Consider the following 12,346-nt stretch of genomic DNA (forward strand, 5'->3'; position numbering starts at 1 on the left):
AAATCCTCCCTTGCCAGGAGAAGGATCCCCAAGGATAGATTGTAGCCATCCCGAGAACTCTCCAGCTCGTTCTTTGAGATCCCATAGGATCTGAATGTTTTTCTTGAGGACTGTGAGACTTTCTTTAACTTGGCTGGAGGTATTTACCCACAAACAACATATTTCATTCAAGATGGCTCAAGTCCCTCCTTGTTCAGGGATCAGGAGATCTATCTCCTGTCTATTTTGGAGTATAACCCCTGCCAGGCTGTGTTGGCTCTTAAGAGCTGTCCTGAGAAATCTTATCCCCAGAAATTTGATTTTGGGGGTGTTCATTAGGATAGCACTCATTTGTAGTTCTGAATAGGTATCTGAGATCTCCCAGGGGTTCACAGGTGTGTTGAGGGTCCTCTTCTGTTTTCTTCCATGGCTTGACTCATGAGTAGTGAATCCAGGAGTCGTGTCCTGTAACCTTGACTGCTGTGGGGGTAGAAATTATTACAAGATAGGGGCCCTTCCATGTGGGCTGGAGTTGAGCCTTTGGGGACCCATCTTTCCAGACTTTAATTAGGACATGAATCCCTGAAGCATATAGTGGTGGCTCTTTAGAATCTTTTGGGTCCTGGTTGACACCCCATAAGCATATATCTTGTTGGAATTGCCCAGTGGCCATGGTGTAAGACTGGAGGGTCTGAGCCTCTGGATCTAGGAAGAGATCATTGACATAAACAAAAGTTCTCCCATATAGCATCTCATAAGGACTAAGACCAATCTGTACCTTAGGGGCAATACAGGTGTGGAGGAGAGCTATTGGTAAAGCCTTCTTCCATCCCAGGGAGATCTTCTGGGTTATCTTTTTTATCACTGATTTTAAGAATTGGTTGGCTCTTTCTACTTTTCCTGAAGACTGAGGCCTCCAGGCACAATGCAGATAGTAAGTAATGCCCAATGCTTTAGAGACACCTTGGGTGCCCTTAGAAGTAAATGATGTCGCACTGTTACTTTGTGATGACTTGGGCAGGCCAAATCTCAGAATGATTTCATGGAGCAGTTTTTTTTTACTATCTCTTTGGCCTTCTCAGTCCGGGTGGGAAAACCTTCAATCCATCTTGTGAATGTATCTATCATGACTAGTAGGGTATTTATACCCTTGAGAAACTGGCATCTGGGTGAAGTCCATCTGCTAGTCCTTTCCTGGGTAGGTCCCACACCGTTGGACAGGCTGGGCCAGCTGGGGTCTTCAAGCTTCTTGGAGGTTGTTTAATTGGCAAGTGGGACAAGAGGAGGCCACTTGCCTTACAGTTGTTTGGAGGCCTGTTCCTCTGAAGGGCCTTTCTAGTAATCTTTGGAGGGCCTTCTCCCCTAAATGACTGGAGGCGTTTAAGGAGTTAACCAACTTCCATTGCAGGTTCCCAGGCAGAAAAAGGAGTCCCTCCTTTTGGAACCACCCCATATGATCTTCTTGAAAGCGCTTACTCTTAGCTTTAAGAGTCTCACCTTCAGTATATGAAGGAGTTTCTGGTAAATTAGTCTGTGGAACTAAGGTGGCAACCCCTATTATGTCACTGTTTTGTGATGGTACTCTCTTAGCTGCCTGATCGTCTGCTTGGTTCCCTCGTGCCACTTCTGTGCTCTCTTTTTGGTGTCCTTTACAATGGGAGAGTGAAACTTCATCTGGCAGATGGACTGCCTCCAAGAGCTTAAGGATTTGATCACCATATTTGACTGGGGACCCTCAAGTGGTCAAGTGGCCTCTTTCTTTCCAAATAGCAGCATGTGCATGTAGCACCAGAAAGGCATACTTGGAGTCAGTGTAAATGGATACTCTGTTTCCTTTTCCAAGCTCTAAAGCTTGAGTCAGGGCTATAGGCTCAGCCAATTGGGCTGAAGTAACTCTTGGGAAAGGTTTAGTCTCTATGGTCTCAAAATTGGAAACTACTACATATCTGGCTCTTCTTTTTCCATCCAAGAAAAAGCTGATTCCATCAGTGTACCAAATTTCCTCAGGATTGGTTAGAAGATCTTCGACAATCCCTCTCAGGGTTTTGTCTAGTGATCCAAAGTTTCTAGGCAAGAGTGAAAGGGGGGAGAGCCTTTGGTGGTAAGCAGAAGGGTAGCTGGATTAAGAACCTCATAAGGGGATATAGTCAGGCCTGGATTTTCCATCAGCACTACTTAATATCTGAGGGTCCTTTGATCAGACATCCATAAATGGCCTCTCCCATTCTGGAGTTGTTTCACTAGGTGGCTGGTAAAAGTAGTTAGTTTGCTCCCAAAAGAGAGTTTTAAAGAATAATCTATCAGGACTGTGATAGCAGCAAGATTTAGAAGGCAGGGAGGCCAGCCTTGGGCAGGTGGGTCGAGCCTCTTGGATAAGTAAGCTACAGGCTGGGGCTCAAGTCCCAACCTTTGAGTTAACACTCCCAAGGCTATTCCTTCATTTTCATGGACATATAGGTGGAATGCTTTTTCTGGGTCTGGCAATCTCAAGGCTGTCCTTGAGTTAAGGCTTGTTTTAGTGTATCCTCTGCCTCTTTTTGATGACTTCTCCACATCAATGGGATTAAATCATCCCATTCCTTCAAGCTTTCATGTAAGGGCTGGGCAATTAGACCATAATTGGGTATCTAGATTCTACAATACCCGGTTAGTCCCAGGAAAGCTCACAGTTGTTTTTGAGTCATGGGGGAGGGCAACTGGAGGATTCCTTGTACTTGATTAGAAGACAGCTTCCTGGGCCCGTGTGTAATTTGAACTCCCAGGTAAGTGACTTTTGTCTCGACCATCTGTGCCTTAGCACGGGAGACTTTATATCCCCTCTCTGCCAAAAGTTTAGAACCTGAATTGCATGTTGTTGGGCATTTTTCTCATCTGGAGAGCAGATAGTAGGTCATCTACATATTGTAATATTTTCCCAAAGGTCCCAGAATCAGATCTAGGAGATCCCAGCTAAGAACCTGCTCAAACAGGTGAGGGCTATCTCTGAACCCCTGAGGTAATTCTGTCCAAGTCATCTGTTGGTGTTTTTCTCCTGGAGCCTCCCACTCGAAGGCAAAAAGATATTGGGATTCTTTAGCCAGTGGTATGCAAAAGAATGCATCCTTAAGATCCAAGACTGTCAAACACTTGGCACTGGGCAGGATTTATCCCAAGATTGCATAGGGATTGGGTACTGTGGAATAGAGGGGGACTACAGCTTCATTTATGATCCAGAGATCTTGAACCATTCACCAGGTCCCATCCTTTTTCTTTACAGGGAGGATTGGGGTGTTACATGATTAATTGGTGAGGACCAATAGCCCACAGGCAAGGAATTTTATTAGAGACTATAGTCCTTCCCAAGCTTCTCTTCTGATGGGGTATTGTTTCCAGTTTGGAAGCCAAGTGGGATCTTGGAGGACAATGATGACCATTTCAGCTTACAAGAGTCCTCTGGTCCCAAATCTGGGGGTTAATTTTGTCGTCCCATAGTTTTTGGTCCCTCCCTATTGGAGAGGGTATACTGGGTTCCTCAGTAGTAACCAGCAGCTATAGAAAAGCTTCCCATCACAAGGGTGGTCCCCAGTTTAGTGAGTTTATCACTTCCCAATAAGGGAGTAGGACACTCAGGGACCACCAGAAACTGGTGGGAAAATATTTGTCCATCCCAACAACAAAGAAGTGCTCAGGTGAATCTTTTTGTAATTGTTTTTCCTGTAGCACCTAAAATGGTACAGGTTTGGGAGGAGAAGCCTCCAGAATAGGAGGTCAGGACAGAGCAGTTAGCCCCTGTGTCAACCAAGAAATTCTCAGACCTACCTGCCACATCCAGTTGCACCCTTGGCTCCAGCCCTGTGATGACTATCTGTGACAGGCAGGCTGGCTGGAGTGGCCACTTCAGTCCTATTGAACCATCGTGAGGGAAGGCTTGGCACTTGACCTTGAGGCTCTTGGACCCCGAGGGCAGAGTGCTACCCAGTGTCCCAATAGATGGCATTTGTAGCAAGCTGTTTTAGGAGACTTGTCACGGTTTGGACACTCTTTGGCCCAATGTCCCACCTGTCTACAGATTAGGCATTTGCCTTGTGCCTTGTCCTTCAAGGACTCAGGGTTTGCCATAGTGCTTCCCTGGAGGACGGCCAGCATCTTGGTATGCCTTGTCTCTTTCCTTTTCTCCCTTTCCTCGGCCTTGGCGTCCCTCTCTTGTTCTCTGTTATAAAAGGTACTGGTGGCTGTCTGGACCATCCCATCTAAAGAAGCAGAAGGGTCCTGCTGCTGTAGCTGTTGTAACTTTATCCTAATATCTGATGCACATTAGGACAGGAATATGTCCTTTAAAATCACCTGTTCCTTGTAAGAGTCTAAGTCCAGATTGGTAAACTTTTGGAGGGCCTCTTTTAGCCTTTCCAGAAAGGCAGTGGGGTTCTCGTTGGACTCTTGAGTTATTGCTGAGACCCAGGCATAGTTGATTACTTTTTGCTGGGCTGCCTTTAGTCCTGCCTTTACACAGATCAGAAAATGATCCCTTTCCCAGTTGTGCTCAGGGTCATTATAATTTCAGTTAGGATCTGAGGAACTGCAGTTTCCCCCACTGGATATTTATTGCTTGACTTGTTGAAGCCCCGTAGCATACCCTCAGGCTTCCTTTATGACCCTAGCATACTCAGAGTCAGATAAAGTTTGACTCAATATGACCATGATGTCCTTCCACATCAAGTCAAAGGCCAAGGAAATGTGTTTGAATGTATATATTTGCCTGGGTCATCCGGATAGCTTCCCAGGTCTTGTTTTATCTGTCTTAGTTCTAAGTGGGAGAAGAACTTATGGGCCCAGGTTTGTCCAAATTCTCCTCCAGTTTCAACTAAGGGACATACTTGAGTTGGCTTTTGTGGAGGGGTTGCTCCCGGATATGGGGGCACATTTGGATACAAGGAAAGAGCACCAGGCAACTCAGGAGCCATGGCAGGTGAGCCTTCACGAGAGGCTTCCTTTTCTTGGTTGTCTGTGCCTAACACCATTTGCCTCTCAGTTTTATGGCATACAACAATCCCATACTTAAGACAGAGTTCCTTCATATCTCTTAGATGGAAGAAAATTTGGACATGGGGATCTCTGTCCATTTCCCTTGTCTTTTGCAGAAAAAGTCTAACTGAAGGGTGGTATTGTAATTTAAACTCCCATCCTCAGGCCAGTGTTCCTTATCCCCCAGAGGATACTGTGGCCATGCCACAGAATTTTAAGCGACTTTTCCTTAGAGTTAGAGAATCAAACAGCTTTCAGTTATCAAGAATGACTCTCAAGGGCACCTGTCAGGAAGTTGATTGGCTATTTCCCATCTGAAAGACAATGATGACAGAGAGGAAAAGAAAAAAGGAGAAGAAATTAATAGACCTTCTTCTATTTTTATGGGTGGACTTCCTTAGGGGTGAGTCTTTCTGAAGATTATCCTACCCAGTACTGTTGCAACCTGAGAGCCAAGGGTCAAGGTGCAGATCCCCAGGGAGTTTGAGGCTTGACAGTCTCCTAGAGATCGAATCCCCGGGCAGGTTGAGGCTTGACAACCTCCCGAGGATCAGATCCTTAGGCAGGTCAACCTCCTGGGAACCCAGGCTGGAGTTGGGCATCCCCAAAGTCTCCAGCGTGACTAGTGCTGGGTAGGATTAAAGGGTTGTAATCTTAACTCGTGGATGGGAATAGATACCATGATGTAAGGCATCCCAAGCCTGTGCCCTGAGACTGGGAACCTGGTGAAACAGCCTTAAGCCTTATCCCCTCATTGCTCTGAGGGAATGTAAGTCACTGATTTCTTCCCCTAGTCCTTCATAAGAGTAGTTTAGGGTGTCTCCAATGGTAAACATTTCATTGTCATAGGCCCACTTTAGGTAATAACAGAAGTAATGGCAAAGGAGAGGGTTATCTGGGCCTGTTAGGGGCATTAAGAGTATTTTAATAATAACCTGGGTGGAGCGATGTTGCCTACAAGGGGGAAGGGTCCTGGTTGCAGGAGTTAGTAAGTGACTTAAGAACAAATTGATAAGAGGCAACAGACCAGATGTTCCATAAAAGTGGAGTGGAGATTTGATCTAGGGTTATGTTTGTAACTTTAGGAGAAGGGTGGTAAGGGTTTTGGCCAAAACGGCCTGCAGGGTTAACTCCCAAAGTGGCAAACATTGTCCCGGGAAGCCCAATTGCCCTTGAAGGGATGCCACCAACATGATGGACCTCTAGCAGGACCTCTAGGCCTGTCATCCACCCTAGCAGGTTCACTGAGAGGTGCTGTTGATACACATGTTGTAGGAAACGTGGAAGATGAAGGCCTGAATATCTAGAGGGATTGGATACTTCCCTCCCAAAGGCCAGCTATTTTCTGGTTGTCCCTCCAGAAAATTGTAGAGGCAACATTGTGGGCCTGTAAGGGGCTCAGGAAAAGAGCATGAAACAGGAGGGAAGGGGCCAGGGCACAATTTTTGAAAGAATGACATAGCCCAAGGGCATAGGCATAACATAAACTGATTAAAATCAAATAGGTCCAAGATGACAGACAAGTCAGATTCAACTAGACCTTGATCCTCAATCTGCAGGCTAAATGACACACCCAGAGGTGCCATGACAGTTCCAGTTCAGTTCAGTTCAGTCGCTCAGTCGTGTCCGACTCTCTGCAACCCCATGAACTGCAGCACGCCAGGCCTCTCTGTCCATCACCAACTCCCGGATTCTACCCAAACCCATGTCCATCGAGTCAGTTATGCCATCCAACCATCTCATCCTGTGTCGTCCCCTTCTCCTTCCGCCCCCAATCCTACCCAGCATTAGGGTCTTTTCCAATGAGTCAACCCTTCGCATGAGGTGGCCAAAGTATTGGAGTTTCAGCTTCAACATCAGACCTTCCAATGAACACCCAGGACTGATCTCTTTTAGGATGGATTGATTGGATCTCCTTGCAGTCCAAGGGACTCTCAAGAGTCTTCTCCAATACCACAGTTCAAAAGCATCAATTCTGCGGTGCTCAGCTTTCTTCACCGTCCAACTCTCACATCCATACATGACCACTGGAAAAACCATAGCCTTGACTAGATGGACCTTTGTTGGCAAAGTAATGTCTCTGCTTTTAAATATGCTATCTAGGTTGGCCATAACCTTCCTTCCAAGGAGTAAGTGTCTTTTAATTTCATGGCTGCAATCACCATCAGCAGTGATTTTGGAGCCCCCAAAAATAAAGTCTGACACTGTTTCCACTGTTTCCCCATCTATTTCCCATGAAGTGATGGGAACAGATGCCATGATCTTAGTTTTCTGAACGTTGAGCTTTAAGCCAACTTTTTCACTCTCCTCTTTCACTTTCATCAAGAGACTCTTTAGTTCTTCTTCACTTTCTGCCATAAGGGTGGTGTCATCCGCATATCTGAGGTTATTGATATTTCTCCCAGCAATCTTGATTCCAGCCTGTGATTCTTCCAGCCCAGTGTTTCTCATGATGTACTCTGCATATCAGTTAAATAAGCAGGGTGACAATATACAGGCTTGACGTACTCCTTTTCCTATTTGGAACCAGTCTGTTGTTCCATGTCCAGTTCTAACTGTTGCTTCCTGACCTGCATACAGGTTTCTCAAGAGACAGGTCAGATGGTCTGGTATTCCCATCTCTTTCAGAATTTCCACAGTTTATTGTGATCCACACAGTCAAAGGCTTTGGCATAGTCAATAAAGCAGAAATAGATGTTTTTCTGGAACTCTCTTGCTTTTTCGATGATCCAGCGGATATTGGCAATTTGATCTCTGGTTCCTCTGCCTTTTCTAAAACCAGCTTGAACATCTGAAAGTTCACGGTTCACGTATTGCTGAAGCCTGGCTTGGAGAATTTTGAGCATTACTTTACTAGCATGTGAGATGAGTGCAACTGTCACTATCAAAAGACCAAGGAGTGGGTGGTTCCCCAATTGCTGGAATGATCCTCCCATCCATTAGCATATGACATCAAATAGCTCACAAAAACTAACCATACATTTCACGGCCGACACATTTACCCTCCATGATGCCACACACTCTGTGGCCTGTGCTTCTCTCTGAATCCAAACAAATCTACCTCTTACCTATTGCTGTATCTCTCACTGAATTTTTTTTGCAATGACATCAAGAACTTGAGCTTCATTAGGTCCTGCCGTGTGGGTTTGAGTCCCAATCTTAGGTAAAGAGTTTCAAGCACAACTTTTGGAGATGGAAAGATGATGACCTTTGTTTTGTAAACATTGGCACAGATGGAGAGAGGAGCTGAAGGATGGGAAGAAAAAGCAGTGGGAAAAATGTGCCGAGGAACCCCCTTCATAGCCTGTCAGAAAAACTGCTAAGTGCCTGACCTGTACCCATAGTTTTCATTGGCCTGATCCTTGGCACAAAGAAGATTAAGGACAGAATAACCCTCACCCACTTGGGCAACAGCTACTAAGGCATAGCAGATAGTGGAGCCTTCAGGACACATTGGGAAGTAGCCCATGCCAGAGCCCCTAAACTGCACCCACTGCTGCTCACCTGTTCACAGGGGTTCAAGGAAACAAGAAACTAGAGATTGTAAAGGAATTAAGATTTGTTAGCCACATATCCTTCCAGCCACTGGGGCGAGGACCTCTTATCTTAACTGGAGGTCTTCTGCAGTCTGAGACTGAGCCATGTGAACTTTCTACTGAGTTTGTTTTTGATGTCCCTGTTTTCAGCATGCTAGGCTTTTTGTCACTTCCCCTGGGCTGGGTTTCCTTGGCATTCAGCTTCCACTAGGTGAGCTTTTGCCAAGTTGGGCTTCTGCTGTGCTTGGTCTCTTCCTCATTGGGGCTGAGCTTTGGTTGTTTCAGCCAGATTACATCCGAGTTATGGCACCAGATATGCCGTCAGGGGAGTGTGTAATTTCCTCGATTCTGTCTCACTGCAGCAAAGATTTGAAATGGTGGACCAGTGTTATAGCTCGGTTTTATTTGGCAAACAAAAGATAGTACACCCTCGAGGTGTGAGGGCAGGCTGACCCAAAAGGAGAGAGACTCAATCTTGGCTCCTCTTTTATATGTTTTGTCTCCTCCCCCTGAGCCTGCCCTATGTAAATTGAGCTAGCCTGGAAGGCTGTTTGTTTCACGTGAGGTTCTCAGTCTGGTCCTCAGATTTTCTTTTGTTCCATTTTTGTGGTCTTTACCTTTTCTTTGTCTTTTAGCCACCACCATTTTGAACTTCTTTTTCGTATTCTAACTACCTAACAGTAACATCTCTTTGCCTGCTGAGAAAAATGAGACGGAATCCTATTTTCACCACTATCCACCACCTTAACATTCACACAAAAAAAGTCTTTCTAAAAACAAGTGAACAGCAAGCAGAAACTTAAAACACTGTTGCTAATCAAGTTTCTGAGGAAACACACAATTTGGTTCCTTTTTCACTATGCATATCTGTATCTATCACTGTTACAGCTAATCAAGGTCTTTACTCCAAAGTTATTTAGAAGCTTTTTTGCCAAGCCATCACTAATTCTGATCTGGAATGTTCCCCTCTAAGAGACTCTTCCTGGAAGAGGGCATGGCAACCCACTCCAGTATTCTTGCCTGGAGAGTCCAATGGACAGAGAAACTTGCTGGGCTACAGTTCACAGGGTCACAAAGAGTGCAACCATGAACAAGAGATTCTTAGAACCAGAGTTTCTGATTAGGTTGGAATCAAAGCCTTTACAGCTCTTACTTCCCATTTTGTACATCCTCACAGGTACAAACAAATGGTTTCTATCTCTACACTGCCAAATTTATTGCTTTTATAGACTCCACATTAATTAGAAAGTTATGTGCCAGTTCTTCCTCTATTCCCTCCCTCACATGGCAATAGTGGAGGAGCAAACCACATCACAGCGATTTGCCAAGAATGAACTAAACTTATACACTCTGAATATGGTCCTTTTCTTATCTCCTGGCAAAGGATCTTTCCTATACTTCTTCCAGCTTCAGATCTAGTTATTGTGTCAACTTACATATAACTGGCTTTTTCGTAATCCTTTACACCTAAAACTTTTATCATTTACCTTTTGATTGCTTTAGTAAAAACATTTTTTGAAATGAACTTTTAAAGAGGTTTGAAGTTTTCATCATGGGCACTTTAAAACAAAATAAATGAAAAAAAAAAAGAAAACACACATTCACCGGAAAACAAAACCGAACAAAAATGTTTAAAGATTGTTTCATACAGCAGGGTGCTGATAAATTTTCAACTAGTTCTTAATGATGTGTGTGTCTGTATACACACATTATAAACTGTATTGACATAAAGGAGATGTGGCACACAATTGTACAAGTGATAATATACAATAATCTTTATTGTAAATTCCATATAGCCAATTGTTCTCACAGAATGCTTTTACTGGTTTTTGCTGAGCATTTATATCTCTAGCCAACATGTGGTTGCAACTGATGAATGAACCAACGTGAAAATGGATGAACACAATCAACATAAATATTGGTTGATATTTTAATTTAAGTTTACCAATAAGAAAAAAAGTGATTCAGCAAAGACACATGTATTGAAACTTCAGTTGTTCATCGATGATGTGAGCAACTTCTTTGCTGAACTGGATAATGGTTCTCAAATTCTGGAAGAATATTTCTGACTTTTTGTGTGCTATTCACAATGTAAAGTCTTCAATTTTGTTTATTTGTTTAATCTGCTTTAGAACCCTTTCCTCCATTGCTCTCTGAAGTCTGGAGTGACAATCAGGAAAGCAATAAATCAAGCAGTAGTTTGTAGCATTTGCCAATTCCTTTGATGTAAATACTCCCACTATGGCTGATTTTAAGTCATGCAGAGTTGGGAAGACTTTTTACATCATTACAAGGGATAAATATGATAGATATAAATAACTCCTAGAGCATGGGTAAGAGTAAATTGGGACTTCCCTAGTGGTCTAATGGTTAAGATTCCACACTTTTACTGCAGAGTTTGATCCCTGGCGGGGAAACTAAGATCCCTCATGGCACTGCCAAGAAAACAAATAAAAAAGTAAATCGTCCAAAAAAAATTAGAAAGTGATGAGTTTTGAGGATTTATTAGCTTTGTTATTAATAAAATTTATTTCACTGTAAGCTTTTAACAACCCTCATGAAAATGTCTGAAAATTTAATAGTTGACTCCCTCAGGCTGATATAGACCATCTCCAGCTTACCACTGGCTCATGTGTTTTCTCCTCACAGGTCGTCTTGGGAAGCCAAAAATTACTCAGAGTTTCGTGACATCTGTGAACAACACCTGTAATGTCACACTGACGTGCTCTGTGGATAAAGAAGAAAAGAATGTGACATACAGTTGGAGTCCAGGAGAGGAAGAGGGCAATGTCCTTCAAATCTTCCAGACCCCTGACAACCAAGAGGAGACTTATATGTGTACAGCATGGAACCCTGTCAGCAACAATTCTGACTCCATCTCTGCTCAGCAGCTCTGTGCAGGTAACCGCCCATCTCTGTCCATCTCTCCTGGAGTCTCAAAAATCACTCTGACCTGCTGCAAGGCCTGAATCTGGCCCAAGTTCTCCAGAGGAAGGTGCCTTCCTTACGCCATGGCTGGACCCAGGGTGCTTCTCCTCCCAGTAAGCCCCAGAAGAGAGTCCAAAGCCTTCTGGGAGATGCCAGGCATTTCAGGGTATTCTGAGGCAGTCCCCACTCAGCTGACTGATTCAGTTTTTGGTCTTGACAGGAAGTACAGTTTTCCTTGTAGCTTTGGCACTCCCCTGGATGGCACCTAGTATGGATAGTCTCTTGAATGTGGACAAGCTTGCCTAACCTCGCTGGCCCATCTCCTGAGAGTCAAGTCTCATTGCATCTTCTGTTTTCAGACACCACAATGAGCCCCCATATTCGCCGCACTGGACTGATGAGTGGGCTGGCTGTGCTTTCTCTGCTTATAATCATTCTACTTTCAGTGGTTTTGTACCTTTTGTGCAAGAAAAGAGAAGGTAGGATTTTCTCACAAGGTAAAATGTAGAAATGTACCTTCGTTTTTCCTGGGACTGAAGTCAGTTATCCAAGGTGGGGTGGAAATGTCCTTTGTTCCAGGGAATTAGTCTTTCTACAATCCTGAGGCCCCATCTTACCATCTCCCAGAAAGATGGCCCCGATTACTGTATTACATTACCCTGAATGGTCTTCCAAACATGTTCCTGGGATCACCAGGATGCTATGGGTCCAGAACTTGAGCCCAAGTTTAAGTGAGTAAGTAACTGTTAGTCGCTCAGTTGTGTCTGACTCTTCGCTATCCCACGGACTGTAGCCTGCCAGGCTCCTCTGTTGATGAAATTCTCCAGGCAGGAATACTGGAGCGGGTTGCCATTTCCTTCTCCAGGTCTCCTGTAGGGGAGATTAGAACTGGACACCTCAAG

General features: G+C 44.3%; 1 protein-coding gene and 1 long non-coding RNA gene across 7 annotated transcripts in view; one reads left to right on the forward strand and one right to left on the reverse strand.

Moving 5' to 3' along the window:
* The window catches only part of CD84 (CD84 molecule), a 41,547-nt gene that overhangs the window by 23,487 nt on the left and 5,714 nt on the right, over positions 1 to 12,346 (forward strand). For all 6 annotated transcript variants that reach the window (XM_081487949.1, XM_081487951.1, XM_081487952.1 and 3 more), the window contains 2 exons: positions 11,166 to 11,417; positions 11,804 to 11,923. In XM_081487949.1, the coding sequence (XP_081344075.1) occupies positions 11,166 to 11,417; positions 11,804 to 11,923 (372 nt within the window). The remainder of the gene's footprint in view (positions 1 to 11,165; positions 11,418 to 11,803; positions 11,924 to 12,346) is intronic.
* Positions 1 to 12,346, reverse strand: part of LOC145505542 (uncharacterized) — a 62,437-nt gene that overhangs the window by 11,819 nt on the left and 38,272 nt on the right. The window lies entirely within an intron of this gene.

This window comes from Giraffa tippelskirchi, chromosome 5, assembly GCF_054371585.1.
Source record: "Giraffa tippelskirchi isolate mGirTip1 chromosome 5, T2T-mGirTip1v1.2.pri, whole genome shotgun sequence".
NCBI lineage: Eukaryota > Metazoa > Chordata > Mammalia > Artiodactyla > Giraffidae > Giraffa > Giraffa tippelskirchi.